Source organism: Leishmania martiniquensis, chromosome 19 (assembly GCF_017916325.1).
Source record: "Leishmania martiniquensis isolate LSCM1 chromosome 19, whole genome shotgun sequence".
NCBI classification, from domain to species: Eukaryota; Euglenozoa; class Kinetoplastea; order Trypanosomatida; family Trypanosomatidae; genus Leishmania; species Leishmania martiniquensis.
In genome coordinates this window covers 522,671-544,288 of record NC_090154.1, presented here as the reverse complement: position 1 = coordinate 544,288, position 21,618 = coordinate 522,671, and the positions used below count along the sequence as shown (strand labels likewise).

The 21,618-nt window shown below is 60.9% G+C and overlaps 6 protein-coding genes across 6 annotated transcripts; all 6 read right to left on the bottom strand.

The window, feature by feature from the left end:
* Positions 1–5,895: 5,895 nt before the first annotated feature.
* On the bottom strand, positions 5,896–8,319 carry LSCM1_06311 (uncharacterized protein; the record flags this gene model as incomplete). The annotated part of the gene is made up of 1 exon (XM_067323742.1): positions 5,896–8,319. One exon carries the CDS (start codon positions 8,317–8,319, stop codon positions 5,896–5,898), a length of 2,424 nt encoding a protein of 807 aa, XP_067179371.1.
* Positions 8,320–10,713: 2,394 nt separating this feature from the next.
* Positions 10,714–13,149, bottom strand: LSCM1_06310 (uncharacterized protein; the record flags this gene model as incomplete). The annotated part of the gene is made up of 1 exon (XM_067323741.1): positions 10,714–13,149. One exon carries the CDS (start codon positions 13,147–13,149, stop codon positions 10,714–10,716), a length of 2,436 nt encoding a protein of 811 aa, XP_067179370.1.
* A 1,691-nt stretch (positions 13,150–14,840) lies between these two features.
* On the bottom strand, positions 14,841–15,692 carry LSCM1_06309 (uncharacterized protein; the record flags this gene model as incomplete). Its single annotated transcript, XM_067323740.1, has 1 exon — positions 14,841–15,692. The coding sequence occupies one exon, from the start codon at positions 15,690–15,692 to the stop codon at positions 14,841–14,843; it is 852 nt and encodes a 283-aa protein (XP_067179369.1).
* A 1,337-nt stretch (positions 15,693–17,029) lies between these two features.
* Positions 17,030–17,863, bottom strand: LSCM1_06308 (uncharacterized protein; the record flags this gene model as incomplete). Its single annotated transcript, XM_067323739.1, has 1 exon — positions 17,030–17,863. The coding sequence occupies one exon, from the start codon at positions 17,861–17,863 to the stop codon at positions 17,030–17,032; it is 834 nt and encodes a 277-aa protein (XP_067179368.1).
* An 834-nt stretch (positions 17,864–18,697) lies between these two features.
* Positions 18,698–19,390, bottom strand: LSCM1_06307 (uncharacterized protein; the record flags this gene model as incomplete). The annotated part of the gene is made up of 1 exon (XM_067323738.1): positions 18,698–19,390. The coding sequence occupies one exon, from the start codon at positions 19,388–19,390 to the stop codon at positions 18,698–18,700; it is 693 nt and encodes a 230-aa protein (XP_067179367.1).
* A 682-nt stretch (positions 19,391–20,072) lies between these two features.
* Positions 20,073–20,579, bottom strand: LSCM1_06306 (uncharacterized protein; the record flags this gene model as incomplete). Its single annotated transcript, XM_067323737.1, has 1 exon — positions 20,073–20,579. One exon carries the CDS (start codon positions 20,577–20,579, stop codon positions 20,073–20,075), a length of 507 nt encoding a protein of 168 aa, XP_067179366.1.
* Between the last annotated feature and the right edge of the window lie 1,039 nt (positions 20,580–21,618).

Sequence of the window (21,618 nt, the reverse complement as noted above, 5' to 3'; positions counted from 1 at the left end):
TTTTGCATGGAGAAGCCCACCGAGTTGGCAATGATCAGTCCCAGCACTGAGCACAGGCCAGCGACCGCTCGAAGTTGGCGGTACAGCCACGATCGGACGCGCGGGCTCAGGCGGCGTGCAGAGAATCTCGCCAGGCAGGCCAGCAGACCACGACGCGGAGCGCTGCTAGCGAGGCTGCTGCCTCGCGACGCATCATCAGCTGTGACGGTCAGCGCCTCGGCGGCCATCTCGCGGTGGAACGCCGCCTCGGCCGACCCAAACCACTCGCTTACACCCAGCTCCACCACGAATATCACGGCGATGCATGTCGCCCACTTGATCAGGTGCAGCGCCGGGTCGTGCCACACGGCAATAAACAGGAAGATGGGCGGCACCGATAGCGCGACGCGGCTGCGGCCACCCATGGGTATGTACATGTACCGCACGATCCAGAGATTGAAGGAGGCGTGCCAGTCGCGCCAGAAGTCGCGCACTGTCAGTGTGTTGGCGAAGCAGCGCCGCATGTCTTCCGGCACTTCGATGCCGCTCAGCATGGCGAAGAGACGCGACGACTTCCAGATAAGACTGAACTTAAGCCACAAGTAGGCCAGCATGAGAAACACAAAGTGCGCCTGCTCCGGCAAGGTCATCTTCAGGATCGTGAGCGTGTACGTGGAGAGACACGGTATGTACACAAAATGCAGCAGGGTGTACGCCGTCACGTAGATGCGAAGGATGCCGAACGCGTACATTGCCATCTTGCGCAGCGGCATCGACGTGCTCGGCACGCGCATGTACGACACGAACGCGTTGAAGGACGACATTGGCCCCGCAAGGTACAGTGGTGGGAACAGCACGTAGGCGGCGTAGTTCACGAAGTTGTAGTCGGCGGTGTCGCGCGCGTACTCGGTGCGGAACTTGTAGCAGCGCAGTGCCTCCGCGGGCAGCTCGGCCGCCGCCGTTGCATTCTGCTCGCGCAGCTGCGCGCACTCCAGGCAGGTGGTGTCGTGTCTCCCAATGGCACGCTCACGCGCGCCAGCGGCGGCGTGCGTGGCCTCCCACAGGTCGTAGTTGAAGGCTATGAGGCGCAGCGCCGTCATGCGGTACGCCACGTACCACCGCATGCGCTGCCTCCAATGAGGCTGCAGAGCATAACCCAGTACATTTCTCGAGCTGGACGCACTCGATGTAAAGTAGTACTGCAGCCAGTACGTCTCCTCGAACCCCTCTTTGATCTCGATCACGTACAGGGCAGTGACGTGCGTGATCCACATGATTGCCATGAAGAGCCAGTAGGGGCACCAGCGCTGCAGTCGCGAGAAGATGACGTAGTTCGCGACGACGATGATCAGCGGGAGGAAAAAGTGCGGACCGTGCACAAGGGCCACGAAGACGAGGCCTACAATACAGTAAAAGGTAGGCAGGACCCAACACCACGGCGGAGACGCCGTCCCCCCCTTCAGCGCCGCGGAGGGTGAGGCGAGAGCGCGCAGGCAGGAGCGCAGCTTACCCAGCCAGTTCCTCGGCATCCATGCCTGTACGCGGTCGTCCAGAACCTCTGCCCTCTTGGCGCGAGGGGCGAGCGATGCGGAGGCGGCGGTGTCATGGGAGAGGGAGGAGGGAGACGCCGCTAGGAAGGTCAGCAGCGCTCGGTAGAGCCGAGAAAAGCTGGCGAGCAGTACGGCAACACCGACAAAGTTCTTGTAGTTGGCGACGAAGCCAACCCACTGATTGTCAATGCCGCCATCGTAGCCCTTGGCGCCCATGCGCCGAAAAAAGGCGCTCGGCTCCCCGATGCCTGATCGATACTGGAAGAAGTTCTTGCTGCAGAACGATTGGAGCACCACGAAGCCGTAAAGCTGAATGCTCACACACGTTGCGGCGGCCACGAGGTACTCGATCGAGCACAGGCGAGGGTAAACGCTGTGGTAGTTGGCGGCCCCGATCTCCAGCTCCGTGGTCGGGCTCAGTAAGCGCAGGGTGAGAGGGAAGCTTCTCGGCTTAGTGGAAGCGGGCGATGGAGGGGGCGAGAGGGAGTTGTCCCATTGCTGGTTGGGCATCTTGAATCGCACAATTGGGCGACTGGTGTACTTTCAGGCCGCTCCAGCTTCCCCTTCGGCTAATGGGGGTTACCGATGAGGAGAGAGGAGGGGTGGTGGTGGATGAAGATGTGCGCCGGCTACCGCATGCGAGCGCGCTGGTGCGTGGAGAGGAGCAAGCTCGGGATAAGCGGTAAGCAGACAGCTGCTACACGGCACGTACGTCAGGGAAACGGCGCGGCTATCCGCTTGCAAGCGAAGCTGAGAGACGCAGGACCAAAGCAGGCGTATAGCACAGCAATCATTCGTGTCGTGTGCGCACGTGAGGAGGAGGGGGGCCTGATAGGGCGACGGGCATACAAAAAGGGCGGGAGGGCGGTGCAAAGTTTTGGCGAAGTCGATCGAGCGCACGCGAAACGGAAGGCTAACGGGTATGCTGAGCCTGTGCTGACAGCCGGCTCTGGCGGCCATCGGCCGAGGGGAGGGGCGGTGGAGCCCGGATGAGGGAGGCTGTTACCGGCGTGAAGGGGGAGCATCTTCGGCTTGCATATCGATAGAGCAACATGCTTCCGCCCCCCTCCCATGCCGTTGTGCACACACGTCCAAACGCCTCTCCACCGCGAAGTGCTGTGAAGCGGCCGGGCAGACCACAGTCACGGCAGTGCGCCGGCTCAGTGGTCCCACTCAGAGTCCCCACGCATCCGCGGGCAGAGCGAACGCCGGGCGAGGCACGCTCGAGTCGCGCCGGCATGGGCCGCGATGAATCGCTTTGGCCTCCCCTGCTATGCGGGTGCTTGGCCCTGCCACTGCCAGAAGCGGTTCGGCGCTGGTGAAGGATAGGGCTTGAGCGGGGGGAGGAAGGGCTTCCTGGGCTCTCCTCCTCCTCTCCTCTTTCGCACATAGACTGGGGTGGTGGACCCCCTGAGATCCGACGCACGAATGTGTGTGTGTCTCCTCTTTCCTTCACTGGGCAGGGACAGGCCAAGTCCCTTACGTATAAAGCGTGTCTGTTCCACCACTGCTATACACACACACACACGTGCGTGCGTGCGCAATTTCGAGTTACGCGAAGGGAAATATAAGTCAGAAAAAGCGAACGGCTGCGCGGCGAGAGAGGGCCGAGGGAGTAGTTGAGCCTTGCCAACCGGCGAGAAGCTCAGGGTAGCCATGCACGGCGGAAGGAGGTCGGCGGTGCTGCGTGCACTCCTCGTCTCCGCGGTCCTCCTGTGGACCGCCGCTCTGCCTCCTCTCCCTCCCCCACCCATTTGCCGGCACTGTGAAGACGGCGATCAGACACGAAGAACAACTCATCAGGCCTCCAAATTGGCATCCATTCTGAGACGGCGGAGCGTCGAATAGGGGGACAACGGCAGCGCCCCTCCCCCCTCTCCTCCACTCTTCCCCGCCCTCCGCCGTCTCTGCCCAAAGGGAGAGTGCGATTCGGAGAGAGACAAATCCGATGCGGAAAAACGGCAGACACGCACACGCGACGACGATGTGCTCGCTGCCGCTCTCTTTCCTTCGTTTCTCGCATCCACGCAGGAAAAGCGGGTTCGCGGCAGTGAGAGGGTGCCCCCCTGCTCCGCGGAGAAGTCACGCCGTGGGGAGCGCTTTCACACCTGTCGTTGCGTGGGCTACAAACATCAGCGCCGCATTTTTGTCTGCCTGATGGGGCACGCGGTGCGCGGAGAGTGAAATGCCGGGTGCTGCATCGGAGGCATGGCCGAGCGAAGCGCCTGACCGCACCACCCTGCGCACGCTGGCGCGACCTCGGCCGAGACGAGCTTCCCATCTTGACTTACCAGACCCTCTTCCCCGCCGAGCGAGGCACTGCTGCGACACAGCACGTTGAAGGCAAGCCCGGAGCAGAAGATGCTGTGCTTTCCCTCTAAAGCGGCAAGAGGGGCGAGGGAGGGTAGCCTGCGCTGCGCCTGGGCTGCACTCTGAACGTGCATCTTCACCCACATATGACGCGGCAGCGGCGCGCTGGCAAAGACACGACGCCCGAACATCGCTGAGGTGGTGGTGGTGGTGGGGGAGTCCTGTGAGGCCGCCAGAACGCACAGAGGGTTGCCTGTTCAATGGCCACTTCAGTCGACCGGTGTACCGATAAGCCTTCAACGCAGGGGATAGACGAGCGGACGCATACACACATACACACACACACACTTGCGCACTCACTAATGGCCTTTGACCATATGGCAGTAACAGCAGCAGCGGTGCGGGCGAAGGATGCACGTCTCGATGGCGGTGACAGCCGCTCCAAACGCGTCGGAGTCAGTCGCGCACACACACGCACGTACGGGGTGGGGGTGGGGGACAGAGAAGACACAAGAAGATAGTGAGTGAGAGAGTGAGCCGAGCGCAGGTTAGGAGGTGCGCGTCTGCTCTTTCCAAAGTTTGTATGTACGCTGGAGATCGTCGGTTGGAGGGCGCTGTACACAGCGCGACCTTGATCCGCCGAAGCGAAAGAAAGGGAGGAGGATGCGGGACGAACCAAGTTGGGAGGAGGAAAGAGTGGGCAGGTGGAGGAAGGCGCATAGGGGCCGTATGCCTGCGTGAGCGGACACGAGGCGGCTCCGTCGTTCTCTAGAGGTTCCCTTCGAGCAAGAGTCGCCCATGGATTGCCCATAGCAGCGACGCTTAGCTCCTCTTCTTGTATACGCGTTATCCCCAGCACTTTAACGTTTTGAAATGGGGGAAAGCTGCTGAGCGAGAGAGGGGGAGGAGGAAGACTACCGGTGAGCCTCACCAATCGAGCTGCACCTTCTCTTCCGCTGTATCTCCACCTGCATCGGTGATGCGGAGCACTCGGTGAGAGGAGGGATCAGGCGAAGAGCAAACTTCGATCAGCTTGCCCGTTTCCTGAGTCCCGCAGAAAAGGCGCGGACTGCCTGCGTCTTGCCTGGCGCCGCCGCTTCTCTGCACGAGGGCGGCTTCGCACTGCCGCTGTGTGTTCACTGGATTGGTGAAGGACCGCACCCGTAGCGACCTCGGGTACCTCATGAATACGCCCCTGCGCTTCCGTTGTCGGGCACATTACTCGTAGAGTACGCGTGCATGTGTGTTGATTTCGGTGGAGGGTAGGCCAGCACCGTACGCTTGGAGCACGTAGCATTCTTCGCCCCACGAATCCCGTTCGCCAACGTGACGACGGCCGGCGCCATGGCGACCCCGAATAGCTCTGCTGGCACCGTTTTCAGTTTGTGCAGCCGATGGATGTGCTGCTGCGAGATCGAGGGGGTGGTGGTTGCTGACGCGGTTGGTTAGTCAGCTTGGGGAGGAGAGGAGAATGCTGATCCATGGCCCGGCCCTGTGGGCACACGACCGCGTCTCCCACGTGAGGCGCCCTCTCCTTGGCGGACGCGTCGGCCCCCTTCCCTTCCTCTTCGGTTCCATATGGTGCGAGGCCGTTCACGTCCGCCGTTGCCTCGACCTCCACTCTGCCCCAGAGAGCCTGGCCTTCGCCTGCCTAAAAGGTCCATGACTACAGCCTCGATCCGCGTCACACTCATCGCACAAATCTGTACGCGGCTGACGTTGCTGGTTGCCTCCCAATATGCGCCGCCACTGGAGCGGCCTTCGAGTGTGCCGCCCTACGCTACCGACACGCATCGCGCTGTCCATGGTCTCGATGCGGCCTTTCTGCCGCTGGTGAGCCGAGAGGCACCGGGAAAAAAATATGGACAAGCTCGCCGACGAGCGCCACGCCAAAGCCGATTCCGGCTACCTCTCACCCCTGTACTTGACGCACAGGGGGCGAAGGCGCTCGAGAGCAGTGAAGGCGACAAAGGCGGAGGAGAAAAGCTCCCTCTTGATGCCGCTCCAGCGTCATGGAGAGCTCGCGCGGTAGTTGCCTGGAGGCGGGTGGCTGCAACTACAGAGGAGAGAAGAGGAGACCATCATAGGGGTCCACCTCCGTCGCAATCCACTCTACGAATCGTGACGGCGCGGCGGACGGTGTCAGCGTCCACTCCACCTCCTGTGCTGGTGGTGGGGACAGCGCCGCCTCGCTGCCCCACACGGGAGCAGCGACAAACACTCCTGGGTGAGGTATGTGCGGCCTCTGCTGGCAAGATGTGGCCGTTGCCTGGGCAGAGGAAAACCTTGCCAGTACGGCGCCTACAGCCGCGCCTCGCTCGGTGGTGCTGCCGGCATCATCTTGGGGCGCCTGCGACGGAGGGCCACGGGCCCATCTGCCACGCCGTGCCGCGGCGTAAGCGAGCTTGTATACCTCGGACACCACGCAAGGCATATGCTGGCCTTCCTCAAGCACACTTGCCCCGAACACCGTCTCCGACGACCCAATGTCGTGGCCGCTGTGATGGTACTGCCGCCATCGATGTTTCCACTCCGCCTTCTCCTGCGCCCAGCAGAGGAAGAGCAGCAGCTCATCATTGGCCTGTTCACTGGGTAGCAGCTGCGATGCATACTGCATCGACACAATGGCGTGGTGCTTGCGCCACAAAGGATGGTCACGGCAGGGCAATGGCCCCGCGGTGGCGGCTAGATTAGTGTGCACTCCGCTGTCCGTCAGCTCTGCGCGAGCCCCGCCATCGCGCTTGTCTCGGATGGTTGATCCCGCCGAAGACGGTAAGGAGAGGTGAGAAGCGCTTCGAAAGATCCGGCTGCTTCCGTTTCCGTTGAGAGACGCTGCACCGCGAACTGCTCGCATTCGTTGGTCAAGGCCAACTTCAAAGTGCGATGCGATCTCGTCTTCGATGAGGTCTACCCCTTCCACAGGATCGCTACAAGCACTGCCGCTGCTACTGAGCTCGATCACGGTTTCACAAAGCTGATCGCCTTCAGTCCAAGCGGTTAATCTGCCGGCCGCGTCGCTGATCGCTACGGCCGTCGTCCCGTGCTGACATTCGTAAGAGGTGTCAGGTGCATCCGAAGGCGACTGCCCATCCCCTCCTTCGCGAAGGCAAGGTGCGCGCCCGTCGAGAGCCCGATGCGAGCTCGCCGCGCCGTCTCTCTCGCGATGACACACCCCAGCGACACCGCACTGACTCGCGACCCCGCCATCACTGTCTTCGCCCTCGTCGGTGAAGAGACGGCGGTAAACCAAGCTGAGCGGCGCCGCGCTGTGTGCATCGCTCACGTCTGCCTCGGTCAAGGTGGGGCTCTGCAACGAGCCCGCGGCTTCATCGACAATGCGTACGTCTTCGCGCATGTATTTTCTGTGTACTGGCTCGTAACGGCCTGAGCTTGTAGCGACGCCTGCGTGCATTCCGGCTTGCTGACGAGGGCAGGGGCACGTCTGTACCAAAGAGGGCTGATGTAGGCGCTGCTGTGGAGGCAGTCGAGTGCCTTGAGAGCCGGCCCCGTGCCCCTCTACACGCATCTCTGGGCCGCTTTCGACTGTGACTGGATCCGCTGCCTCTTCGTCCAGCCTGCGGATGCGATAGCGGGCAGTGGGAGTCGTTGAGGCGACGTGCGGAGATGTGGCCTTCGATACGAGGGGCGTACGCATCCACGTGGACAGCGACTGCAACTCCGCTGGCGCCGTGATGGTTGAGCCTGTGTCGCCGATTCCCTCTCGTCTTCCGCTTGTTAGGCCGTGCGCTGTCGCCTCCAGACTGTGAATACGGGAGTGGGTGCCATTGGTGCCAGAGGGGCATTCCTTTCCGCGCGTGCACGCCGGGGAGAAGAATAGGCTCGCATTAGGGCGGGATCGGCTTCGGTGTGAAGAGAGTAAGCAGCTCTTGTCATCAGCCGGTGTAGGCGACAGCGCGCTGGTCGCTTCGTTTGGCGCCACGGCATAGGGTGTCCCCGCTTCCTCCCGCGCAGGGCTGTCGGGGAGCCTGATCCCGCGCACAGCCGCGCACACTCGGTCATTCTCTTCTGTAGAGCTGCCTCTGTCACTGTCATCGCGCCCCCACGCTGAATGGCCGTCAGCGTCGGCGTTGTCGTCTACGCTGCTTTTCACGAGGCACTGCCGCCATTGCTCATAGCACTGCGCCGCCTTCACGATGAGGGCATCGGGGGTATAGAGGAATGCAGAATCCACTGGCTCTCCTGCTGCAGTGAGCGGGGATGCGTGCAGGGCTGAGGCATTATCTGCTCTGGTGTAGTGCTGTCGAGGCGAGTCCACGAGATCCTTGTCATCTGATGGAGCAAGTCGTTCGCTCTCATCTTCGAAGATGCTCCCCGCGATAGGAGCTCCACGGGTGACTGCTGCGCATTCCTGTTGCGCATGTGTCAAGCCCATCGACCTGACGGCACCCGCGCCCCCGTCGCTGAGGTGGTCCGCGATGTCGAGCGTTGATCGCGGAGAGGCCGAGGGCCCAGCGCGCATTTCTTTTCCCGTCGGCACCACCCTCTCAATCCACTCTCCTACCTGTCCGTCTCCAACTTGTCTTGACGTCCGTTTCACATGCGGAGGCTCCTGCTGCTGTGGCTGCGGTACAGGTAGCCGCGCCGCTCTGCGGGGGCTTGGTGTGAGGGCGAGATGGAGACGGTACACACTGGGTGCTGTCAGGTGACTCGGGTGCGCGCGACGCGATGGGGGTGGGGTGGGTGTGGGGCTTGTCGAAGAAGGCCTAGGATCGTGGGGGCCGTCTGCGTGACGAGCCTGCCCTGCGCGCTCGGCTGCTGCCATCAGTGCATGCCAGTACTCGGCGTACGTGAAGTCCCCACTGGTGGCATCGCTACCGAGATGACCGCCTCCCGCCTTTGCTGCCTCCATGGCCCGCCCGCACGCGCAGTGGAGGTTGGCAAGAGGAGAGAGGGATTAAAGGAGAAAAGCTAAAGAGCCCCACTTCTCAGGAGCTGAAAGCTTGAGTTGCGCGCGCAGCTGCGTGTGCACGTGTGTATGCATGTATGCCGTGGATTCGTGTGTGCGTGTGCCTGTGTGTATGCGTGCGTCTGTGCGAGCGAGTGTGAATGATGTCTATGTAGTGTTCAGTGTGCGGACGATGTGGGGAAGGAGAAGGGTGGTGTGCGTCTATAGGTTCTCGGGGTGGGGGAGCATGCGAGAACAAGCGATCGTCTCTGCGGCTTTGGATTAGTGGGGGTGGGGAGGAGGAGAGAGGGGAGGGTGAAGGGTGGAGGATGCAAGCAAGTGCAACACGGGAGAGGCACTGTGGCCGCGGTGGAAGAGGGGGGAGGCGACGCACCGAAGGCTCCCGGGACTGTGGGTGGTCTGTGCATGCGCATGCGCGGGGTCCCTCAGAGACGTTTTTGGCTTCTGCTGTAGAACGGAGAGGGTACAAAAAAAAGGACCATCGGAGAGGCTGCTGCTGCAGTGGTGGCGCCTGTGCCGGCAACCAAGAAGAGAAATGCGGGAAGGGAAGGGAAGAGCAGATACGAAAAGGGGGTGGGCGTGTGTGTGTGTTTGTATGAGAGCTGCTCGATGACGTATCCCACGTTCAGCGTACGGGGAGCGGATAGGCAGAAGCGAAAACAGAAGCGATTTCTGCTCGGGCATGTGCGACAGCGATGGCCGGTATCACATGCGAAGAGAAGAGCCCGCAGCACAGGCGTGTGCGGCAAACAGAAACGACGACACACACACACACAAACACACACTCGCACCCTCTCTCCCTGCCTCTACCTCGCCGCCGTCCATTCCATGAGACGGCACCGCCCTCACCGCCTGCATCCAATCAACAAGAAGAGGAGGTGGGGGAAAAGAAGTCAGAGCGGGAAGGGGAGGGGTCTGTGCGTATATATATATATATTTATTTATAGTTATATGAGCGTGTGTGCGTGTGTGTGCCGAGAATAGAGGATGACGTACGAAGCGAGCAGACACCAACCAAGCGGCAGACGTGAAAGCATGGGAAATCCACAGAGAGCAGAGGGGAAAAAGGCACTCGGTGTCACAGTATCTTTGGTGTCGAGGAGCAAAGACGTTGCGCACGCGCGCGCCGAGAAACAAAAGAGGGTCGTGGCCTCGCGTCTCCACCACTAATCCAGCGAAGGTGAGTGGATGGGGAATATCAGCGGGTCGAGTGGTGTGTGCACACACACAAGTGTGAGAGAGAAAAATAGATGAGCGCGTGGGAAAGGCAGAGATGACGATCCAACCCACAATAAAACCAGTCGTAATGCATGCGCGCATGCTCGTGGGATGGGGGGGGGCGGGTGGGTGGGTGAGGGTGTGTGCGTGTGTGGAGGGGAGGGGGAGGTGACTGCTTGAAAAGTTTGCGTACATTATCTCAGAAAATGCGGAGGGCGGAGAGAGTGAAGGAAAGCCGGAGGAGGTGTGTGCATGTGTGTGGGTCGGCGGGGCGACACAGGCGAGCAGCGGCGTGTGTACCTCCATCAGTTTAAGTCCTTCTTCTGAGCACCGCGGGCACGGATACAAGAAGGCTAGGTCGGGGGGGGGGGAAGGCGAGAGGGCGAGTAGAAAAAAGGGGAGGGGGAGCGAGGGAGAGTAGGAGACGCGCGCGACCGCGGGCGCAATTTGAGTAGCGGATGGCGCCATTAAAGGATGTTTACCCGAATGCACATACGAACGGCAAAAAATAAATAAATAAATAAATAAATAAATATATATATATATGTATGTTACAAGAATGTGAAGCAGAGAGTGCACGCATCTAACGCACGCACCCGCGTACACACAGACAGACAGACAGACACTCTTCTCTGTCTCTGTGTGTGCGAAGACAACCCAGTCCGCGGCGTGTCAGACGAGGCACAGAGGCGAAGGGAAGAAGAAGGGGAGGGAGGGGCTCGGGTCTACTCAGCGCCGCATGAATCCGTGCCAGTGGCGGGTCCATCGTTCGCTGGGGGTGCGCTGAAAGTGTAGGAAGACCGTCATGATAGCGGGGCTGATGAGATAACTCAGGGGCTGTAGCGGCTGCCCCAACGCGATGCACTGCGCGACGCCGAGCCGAAAGGAGTAGCCAAAGCCAGCTGAGGGGCCTGAACGTCTGCCGCGCTGCTCGCCGTGGGCGGATGGCACTTCCGCCAAGGCGCTTCGGACGACTGTAACCAGGAGAGCCACAGCGTCAGCGCGCTGCAGTGCCCGCTGACGAGTGCCGAATCGATGCTGCGACATCCACATCAGCGCATGTACCAACAGCAGCACACCGTCGTCCACTGCGGCCCACTCTGCAAGAACCTCCGCTGGCTGCAAAAGTATGCGCTCGAGCTCCAGCAGGCGCGTTCGCCAGGTGTTCAGCAGCAGCCACCGCGGACTCGCATCACTTGCGTCGCTACTGAAACGCAGGCTCAGCATGCAAGTATCCGCATCCTCCAGCGCGCGCCCCAGTGGCATACAGGCCATCGGGCGACACACAAAGGCGTCATCCGATGAGCTCTGAAGGTGGTTCAGCAGTTGCTCCAGCAGCCATGCGGGCTGGGGGACGAGGTGGACGTTGCACCGCTGCAGCGTCAGCGGCGAGGCCATTATCTGATCCATGAGGAGCGCCGCTTCTGCCGCCGTCGGCATTTGCGTCGGGTCTCCGTGGCTGTGCAGGATCTTGTCCAGGAGCTCGAGAAAACGAACGGGCAGTGCTGCCCACAGTGGGCGCATCTGCGCTGCCGTTTGAGACGCAGGGCGAGGCTCGGCTTCAGAAGCGTGCTCGCCCCTACCGCCTGCCCTCTGTGCGGGGCCCGGCGACATTTCTTGGGGGAGCGTCATGCCCGCGAGACGTAGCAGCGGGGCTGCGGCGCCGTCGGGGAAATGCGCTTGGGTGCCGGCCACCTCCGCACCAGCCTCACGCGTCGCCACTGCATCCCGCCCGCGAGCCACGGCATTCGCGCCGCCGATAAGGAGCAGGTAGAACGCAAGGGCTGCGTTCCACAAATCAGCAGCTGCAGAGCGCACGTCCGCCGCGTCTTCGTGGTACTCTTGAGGTTGACCCGTTCTCACCTCCCCAGCGTGCGCCACAGAACAGAGGCCATCGTCGCTGTTTATCCATTTCGCACAGCGGAACCCGCTGAGCACCAGCTGCGTCTTCTCCAGCAGCGCTGACACAATCAGTTCCTGACTCTGCACAGCAGGGCCGTTGGCGCCTGTGGCGTCGGCGACGCCTGCCTCTGGCACCAGGAACTCGAGCAGCGGCCTCACAGAGTCGTACTCCTGTGCAGGGTTGCTCGCGGCTTCGAAAACTCCGCGCGGCCCGACAGCGATGAGCCGCACGAGGATGTTCGCCGGCGTGAGGTTGCCGTGCACGACGCCGTGGCGGTGGAGATATGCCAGGCCAGCCACGACGTCCATAAACCAGCGCATGACGCACAGTGGCGTTACGAACGCGCCGTAGGTGTCGAGGAAATCGCACCACGCCCCTCCAGAGACGTACTCCAGGAGCACTGCGCGTACCTGATGCGGGGACGCCCGCGCAGGCGCGCTGCACTTCGAAAGAGTCGCCCTGCTTCCCATCGACGCTGGGGCTACCCGCACTTCGCTGCAGCTGGCGTACTGGCAGCAGCACACCCTCTCCTCGGCCGCGACGACGCCAAGGAGGGTGACAATGTTGGGGTGCACCCCAAACTCTCCCTGCCTGCGCATTTCATGGTGGTCTTGCCACTGCGAGACAGGAGTGCGAAGGCGAAGGAGTGTGTCCACCTCCGCTGATACCGCGGGCTCCTTAGCAGGGCAGTGCGGGGACCACCGTGGGGTGTGCGCGGGAGTGTCAGGGGCGGACGGGTCCGTGGCGCTCGAGATCACATCCGCGCCTCCTCTGCCCATTCTATTCCTCGAAGGGGGAAGCAGCTTCACAACACACCCGCGACCCGGGAAGTGCGTGCTTTCTGCAAGGAACACACGACGAGGAGGCAGCGCTGAGAGCAACAGAGGGGATCTCCGCGACGGGGTAGTGGAGACGACAGCGGGTTGGACCACAGGGTCCAGGTCCCATGGCAGCACTCGAAACAGTGGTCCAGCGAGCTGCTGTACCAGGCGGCACACCTTATTCTGATGGTGTGGCGGCGCTTCCCACGGCAGTACATCGCTCTGCGGCTCCATGGCGTCGCCGCCGGTATAGAGGTAAGTGTCGACAACACTATTCACCTCACTGACGGGCGACTGCGCCGATGCGTCAGTAGTAGCCTCGAAGACGTCCAGCGTTGTGATGATGAACAGCCACTTGAAGGGTGGGACAAGCAGCTCTCGCAGGCCCAGCGGCGCCGCCTGCAGCCAGGGGCGGCAACCAGCAAGAGGGCGGAAGACCATCTTGAGGGGTAGACGAGAGGATGGGACGCTGGGCACAAGAATACAGTTCCGTGTGCGTGCAAGTGTGTCTTTCGCTTGGACTCAGCGCTGCTGGATGGCTCGTGGTGGTGGCGGTGGGGACCTGTTTGAAGTGTGGCCAGTGTCGGAGAGGGGCGCAGGGGGAGGAAGGGGGAGACGGGTAGACGGCGGCAGTTGTGTGTGCGCGAGGGTACCAGAGGTGAGCTGCACGAGGGCGAAGGGGGTACGGCTGCTGCTGCTACTGCACGGAGACAGCGCATGCGCGGGCGTCTAGGCTCGATGCCGGGCAGACAAGCGCGCCACAGCTGGAGCACGCTAGAATACAGCAGAGAGGGAGTGATGGGGCAGACTGGAACGTAGCATGCACATGCGCGCTTGATGCCTGTTTCAGCGACAAAGTCAGAGAGGGGGCAGGAGAGGCAGCTCATGCGGAAGGACGCTGGGGACGACCTCGAAGGGGTGGGCACAACGAAACGAGCACCCCCCAAAAAAGGTGCCGAGCGCCTTCCCACCGCTTCTCGATGCCCTCACGTCGACGCCTTCGTTTCCTCTTGGCGGTCTTGTTCCGCATCGCACGCACATCGGGCAGAGAGGCACCTCCGAGAACGCGAGGCGACCTTGACGAGGAGGGACGCAGGCGTGCAAGATGAGGGGCAACGCAGCCAAGGGACGTGAGAGGGAGAAAGGGCAGTGGCGGACAGATGGTGAGTGGCGGAGGGCGTGATGGAGGGGGTGGGGGGAGGAGGATGCTGGAAAGGGGCAGAAGACAGCGATGACTCCAACAGTATGTGTGTGTGTCGGATGCACAGAGAGGGAGAGAGAGAGAGGCGGAAAATGGCAACAACCACAGCGACGAGAAAAAAGGGTGAGAGAACGACGGCGCCAAAGACATGCCGAACGAAAGAAATACAAAGGCGATAGCGAATGGTCTGACGACGCGCATGCACATACGCCCGCCCCATCGAGAGGGACTGACAGGCCCAGACGGATGCAGAGAGCTCAGCCCAGCTCTCTTTTCCTTCCTCTGTCGTAGCTGCTCTCACATTACGGCCACCGCGTCAAGAGTCTTTACAATGAGCAGGCCTCGATGAAGAGCGGCGCGCCGCTGCACGCTCTTCTCTAGGGCGTGCGCGCGCAGACAGCGCTTGAGCCAACAACAACAAAAAGAAGGTGAGGGGAAGGGAAGGAGGCATGATCGAGTGAGAGAAGGCGGCGGACGTGCTTTATAAACGCCGGGGGCTGTCCAGGGGCTTGACTGGCCACTTTCCTCACGCGAACTATCGCTGCTATCGTTGTCTTTCTGCTTCATTTCCTGTGGTGTCGGTGGGGCAACCCCAACATGGGCGGTGGGCGGTGGGGGGTGGGGAGAGGCGAATTCGGAGCTCTCCTCGCGCAACGCATCCCTCGTCGCGCACGTGCGCGTGCGTGGGGCTGACAGTTGCGCGGCTCGCATATATGCGGATGGCTGAGGGATTCGAAAGGTATGGGCGCTTCCATCTGCGCATGAGCCCCCCTCCCTCCCTCCTCCCTCGGTCCTCCTCCCACACACCTCATCCTCCTCTTACCCTCTCGACAACCGCTACCCCCTCCCCCCTGCAACACACACTACCGCTTTCGCTCGCGTCTTCGATTGCACTCTTGCCGCGCCCGCTGTGTTTGCCAGCAGCTCCTTATCATGTCATCCTGGCTGCCCCAGCCTGTGCCGCCACGAGATCAGCCATGAGGTCGTGGCCAGCGCCACCCGTGTTGGGCATAAGGATGAGTTGGTTATCTCTTCCAGAGCCCACCTCCTTCATCGCGTCGAAGTACTGATTGAGCAAGAGCAGTGTGATGACATCCTTCGCGGACATGCCCGGGACGGTGTTCACAAAGGACTCGATGCTGCTCTTCAGGCCCTTCATAATCGCCTGGCGCTCTAAAGCGAGGCCCACACCGGAGAGCCGCTTCTCTTCGTAGTCTGCCTCGGCCGCCTTCACCGCCAAAATCTTGTTCAGCTCCGATTCGTGCTCAGCTGCCGTGCGGCGGTAAGCGTTGATTTGCGTCTGAGAAATCGCCATCTTGACGCTTCCGCTCGGCTCGATGCGGGTGAGCAGTGTGCTCTCCAGGGAGAAGCCAAAGGAGCACAGCTTCTCGGTCAACTCGGCACTGACCACCTTCTTGATATCGTCCGACATGAGGAACAATTCGTCCAAGGTGTACTTCGGCACCTCGCCACGCACAATGCTGGCGGCGAAGCTCGCGATCTGCTCTGAGGGGTTCGAGAAGCGGTAAAAGGCATCCTCGGCGCGCTCAGCGATGACTTTGTAGTGCAACCGGGTCTCTATGTTGACGACGGCGTTGTCGCGTGTTTTTGTCTCGACGCGAACAGTCGCAATGGCAACCTTGAGCGAGACGACACCGCGCACCGACTCGACGCACGGAAGCAAGCAGAAGCAGCCCGGATCCGCAGTGCGGTCGAACTTGCCACAGTTCTCGATGATGCCGACCTGCGACGTCGACACGCACCCGCAGCCACAGCAGCTCATTTTGCTGCACGAGCACGCGTGCCAGGAGCGAGGAAAGCGTTGCGGTGTGGGGTGGGACAGGAGTACGCGCGCGTGGCGGAGGGGATGAGATGGGGGAGGGGGGGCGTGGCGAGCAGAGCGTTTGGGAACAGGGCGAAAGGGAGAGAAAAAAAAGAAGCGAGCGTGCGTGAGGGGCCTGGGGAAGTACACTCACCACACACTATACACACACTCTGGAGAAGAGCGTGCAGGTGTGTGTGAGGCAAAGAGAAGAGAGAGAGGGAGAAAGGCAGGAAGAAGAAGTCGAAGCGACGTGTACGAAATGGCCGGTGGAAAAGGGGAGGGGAGGGGAGGATGAGGGGGCTGTGAGTAAAAAGACTGAGTTGCGTGCGTGTGCCACCCATGTGTCGGGGGTTGTGGAGAGGGTATAGAGAAGAGGCGGTTTAAAGAGCGAGCGGTGGCGCGGAGGGCAGGAGACACAGACACACACACACACACATTTGAAGGAAAAGACGCATTAAAATTCTTTTTTTTGTGTGTGTTTGGGGGGGGGGAATCGCGCACGCCACCGTCCGTGCCAGTGAAGGGGTGTTGGCCGTGACGACAACGGAGCGGCGATGAAGAGAGGTCAAAAGGAAGTGTGCATTGCCCAGCTTCGACACCCCGAGAAAATACGCTCTTCTCCTCCGTATATCCGCATCCTCCGTCCCTCTCTCCCCCTCTGCAGGACCCGAAGAGAGGACAACGAGCAGAGAATGGCGAGCACCTCCGCACACTTCAAGACACATACACACAGAGAGGACACAGAGGCGCACATACCCACACACACATATATATATATATATCCGCAGATACACACGCCAACCGAGTGGGGTGGCGCAGCAAAGAATGAGGGGGGGCAGCGCTCGCGAGAGGAGCGAAAGAAAGCGACGATCGGAAAGCCATGCAGTCCTTCCGCCTGGACAGACACGCAGCGACGTGTAGTTGGGTGACCGCCTCCCGTCGCTGCCGCCGCACCGGTCAGAGCGGCATACGCTCAAGCAGACCAGACGGGTAAACGTAAGGAAAAGAAAAAAAGCGATGACGAGACAGAGAGCGCTGAGCTGACGAACCGCACGCAGGGAGGGAACATATTCGCACGCCTCCTCCTCCTCTCTCCCTCTCCCCCATCCACACACACACATACACACACAGAGGCTACCGAGTTCGAAGGGGGAGGCCAAAAGAGGATGTGCGTTGTGTGTGCAGGCGTGTGTCTGTGTTTGTACCCATTCTGCAGAAAGGGCGGGAAGTGGGTGACGGAGTGCACAGAACTGCTATGTTGATCCACAGTAGCGTTGTCTTCCCCTCTTTTTCACCTACTGCATCATGCTTGTCACTCCTTGGCGCAGCTGCGCCGCCACCTTCTCTAGCCCGCCGTTTGACTCCAACATCATGACACTCGAGCGGCTGTTGGCGGCGATAGATTGCAGCGTGTCGTAGTACTGGTTCATCAGCAGCATGTTCGCCGCGTCATCAGAACTCAAGTCGCGCACCTCACCCTGCATGTTGTCGATAGACTGCATCAGTCCAGCAACGATGGCCTTGCGCTGCTCGGCGAGACCCTCGCCGGAGAGGCGGCGCGCCTCGCACCGCGCCTCAGCAGCGCGCACGCGTTTCAGCTTTTCTGTTTCAGCTGCGTCCACGGAAGCGACGCGCAGTCGCTGGAACTTCTGCACATCATTCATTGCCTTCGTGATCTCCGAGCCAGGATCGATGTCAGAGATGAGGGCAGAGACGATCTCGATGCCATAGGTGTTGATGATCGCGTCCACCTCATGCTTCAGCTGCTGCGAGATGGTGCCGCGCTCGACGTACAGTGCCTCCAGCTTGTACAGAGGCACCTTCGCTCGAATCGAGTTCAGGACATAGTCCCGCATGCACTCCAGCGACGAGTCGCATGCGTAGTACGCCTCGGCGAACTTGTCGGGGGCCACCTGGTATTGTATGACGAGCGACAATGTGACAAAGACGTTGTCCTTCGTCTTCGACTCGACCCTCACCTCATATTCCTGCAGGCGAAGCGTGATGCGCTGAACAAGGCTGGAGCCGCACCACAGGCAGTGGATGCCGGGATCAGCGCTGTAGGAGAAGCGGCCACAGGTCTCGACGATGCCGACCTCGGACTGGGAGATGGAGGGACAAGTTCCCATTTTGTGAAGGGATAGGCAAGACGAAGGGATGGCGGTGGCGGCGATGCCAGTTGAGGAAGTAGGCGGTCGACAATGGCGACACCCACGCTGCTGTGTGAGGGATGAACCTGAGCAGATGTCTGCGGAGCGCCGAGAGAGGGGCAAGAGGGGGTGGCGGGGCAAAAAAAGGGGGACCACTGAGGCCTGTCGCAGCCACAGCCAACCAGCAAACTGAAGAGAGAGGTGTGTGTGCGTGCGTCTTTATGAATGGACATGCAGCTGATGTGATGAGCTCTGCATTCGGATGCGGGAGTGCTTTTGTGGAGGTGAAGGGCAATTAGGCTCAGAGAGATGCATCCGGAGATGCAGAAACTCACGCAGACACACACACACACACAGGAGATGAAAATAAAAGAGCCCCGCACGTGATCAGTTCCAGCGACATAGAGAAGGGAGGGTATATGGATGGCAGCGCCAGGCGATCGCGCGCCTGGATCGACCAGTTGCACAGCCTCGTGCAGGGAACCTGTGAGGCGCCGTGTGTATATGTGTGTCTGTATGTGGAGACTAAGAGCACAGCTGTCCATGTCCACTTCTTTTTACACACACACACACACAGAAATAACTGCATATATTTATATGTGCGTATGCAGGGGTTAGCATATAAACGGTAGAGGGGAGGTGGCAGGCCAGTGCTTCATCTGACTCCTCCCTCCTCTGCCCCTGCCTTAGCACACCGGAGCTGTTGCCGCAGGTCCTTCGCTGCGAATCTGGGCACGCGCAGCTCCCGCCAACGTCACATATGTGCCGCACTGCACCCCATTCGATCGAGCTGTGCCCCAGCAGACAGTCAGGCTACACACGCTTTCGTGACACCCACTGCCCATTTTCCATGACCAACTCGTACTGGTCGTCTTCGTCTTCTTCGGCCTGCGCCTCACCGTCGCCTGTGGAAGTCGCTGCCTGCACCGGCTCCGGGCCCACGGCAGAGGGATCGTAGCCAACGCTGTAGCTGGTCGCAGTGGCGGTCTCCGACACATATGCGGTGGGATCAACCCCGCTGCTGGCGTTCTGCGCATGCGCAGAGCGAGTCGTGTCTACATAGCCGCTCCCCTGATTCAGATGACCACCGGCGCCTCCCTGATAGTCGATACCGTTCGCCTGCCCAGTGTAGGCGCCATAGTACTGGTCGTATTCCTCTTCGCCCCACTGCTGTTGCTGCCCTTGCTCCTGCATACCATCGACGCCGCTGCCGCCGCCGCCCCACGTCCCCATCCCGACTGCCTCGCTGTTGCGCATCCAATGCCGGTATGACTCGAGGAGGTACTGATAGTACGGGTGGTACGGGTGCTTCGTGTTTAGGAAGTCGAAGTATGGGTTGTGCTTCGTGCGCGTGCGCACCTTGTCCTGATACCGCGCCCCGTCACAGGAGGCAACCACGTACTTGGCCACGTACTGAATGATTTCATCTTGCTTCCCCGTGATGCCTGGGGGGACGTTGTCGTCAACCACCGAGGTGTCGGTGCCTGCAGCGGTGTAGTCCGCCATGGGGGAGGTTATTCGGTGGGTTGCGGAGCACTGTGCGGTTCCGCTAGACCAGAGGAAAGACGCAGCGAGGCGTAGGTGCACTGCGGCCCGCCCGTCGGCTCTTCGTTTTCGCGCTGTATGCCTCCGCGTGTGTGCGACTATACGATGGCCGACGTCACGAGAGAATTCGAAGAAGAGGGGAAAAGAGAGAGAGAGGAGGGAGAGAGGGAGGGAGGGGGGCGGAGGTGTGTGTGTGTGAAATGTTCATGACGGAGGACGATCGCGAGGCAGTCAGCGAGAGAGAGCAAGGGCCCATCGGTTATAAGGCAAAAAGGGAGGGGGCGCGGCTTCGCTGCTGACATGGGTTTTACACGACTGCGGGACGTTCGCCGTGACAGATGGCTCGTCGCCTACCCTTCCATCTCCGCCTTCGATGAGGAGCGGGCTGTAGGCTGACACCCAAAGAGGATGCACGCGAGGCCCGCTGAGGATGTGAGCAGCAGTGTGCAGGCGCGGAGCACTGCTTTCCATGCGAGCCCATCAGTCCATTTTTATTTTTAAAGCGCAACAATGCGGCGTGCTGGATAGAGTATGCGGTCAATCAGGGAGGATGGTGGTGGTGGCGGTGGCTGTGTGTGTGTGTGGGGGTGAGACAGTGAGCGCACTGAAGCACCACGCCAGCACACGAGAGGCGCATCAGCCTTCACGTGTTTCGCTCCATCCCGGTGTCGACAGTCTTTGTGTAGCAGCTGTAGCACATGCGGTAATCCCAATTCTCGTCCTTGATGGCGACCAGAGCGCTCCTCACGGGGTAGCCGCATCGGTAGCACACGAAGGTCTCGCGCTTGCCGCCCATCTGGTAGAGCTGCAGCGAGCCGCGCTTTGCCCAGGCGTACATGGCCTTGTCTACCCGCCCCCGACACCATCCGCCACTGTGCGGCGAGGCAGCGTGGGAGAAGGTGAAGTCCTCACTCGGCCGCGTGCGGGCATCTCCTGGAAGGTGGGCGTAGCGCTGATGCTCCAGCTGATGCGTCGGTGACCCGGTCTGCAGCGCCGGCGCAACGCGGCGGTGAAGTTGATGGTGACCGATGGGGAAGTGAAAGGTCTTGCGCTTGTAGAACTGCGGCCCAGTAAAGTGCCTTTGGCGAATGCTCTTCGCAGCTGTACGACGGAGGAGGAAGCTGCCAACGCCCCCTTTGATGCCGCCCATCGCTGGGTTGGACAGCCCTCAAGAGGCGGCCAGAGTCGCTCTATTGGGTTTCGGGCCGCTTCTACACACGCTCTGTGAGTGTGTGTGTGTGTGTGTGTGAGGCGCATCCACGCGCACCTGAGACACAGAGTGGAGGGGGGGCTCATGCATCCCCAAAATGGAAAGAGAGAGGGAGGTCCGTCGAGAGGAGAGTAGGCTGTACGCGCGGCTTGGAGAGCAGCGGCAGTCATGGACAACGCTGAGGCCGCTCGTTTTCGTCAAGAACGGCTACACATGAGGAAGCCGAGAAGACGGGTGTAATGCCCCCCCTCCCACCCCCGCTTCTTCTTTGGGAGGAGGTGACGATACATTCGCGCACGAACACCGTGCACACACATACACACACACAAACTGCTGTATCTTCTCCACGCTTCACCGGAGCGCACATACCCATGCAAAGAATCACACGCATGTGGCTCAGCTCGTGCAAGAGCGACGCAGGACTCCGTCCTCGCAAGAGAGACGTGAGGGATTGGCCGTCAACGGTGGCACCTTTTCCCCTTCCCCACCTCTCGACACAATACACAAATAAAAATGCAGGCCAAGGGGCAACACGCACATAGAAGAGCCGCCACATGGACCCCATCAGCAGCGGCAAAGACGGCCTCGATGTCGGCCCGAGTCGCTGAGCACCGAGGGAAGCTCCCCTACCAGCGGGTACCGAAAAAGGCATACGGGAGAGGGCCGAAGAAACGACAGAGGGAAAGCGTCGGCACGGCGAATTTCGAGAAGGCAAAAAGGGCGTCTCGTGATGAGAGGCCGATGGGGACTGCCGCCACGATACGCACGCCATCTGCTCGCCTCGGCACATTTTAGAGGATAATCATACGAGCCCGACTGAGGGGGGAGGGGGTGGGAAAGGGAGGGGGAGCGGGACGTGCACGTCGATGCGCAAGGGACATGGCGACGAGCAGGTGGAGGAAGCCCCCCAAGAAAAAGAGGACGAAGAACAGGGCTGCCAGAGGCGCGTGGGATTTGATCGCCTCAACCCGCCCCCCCC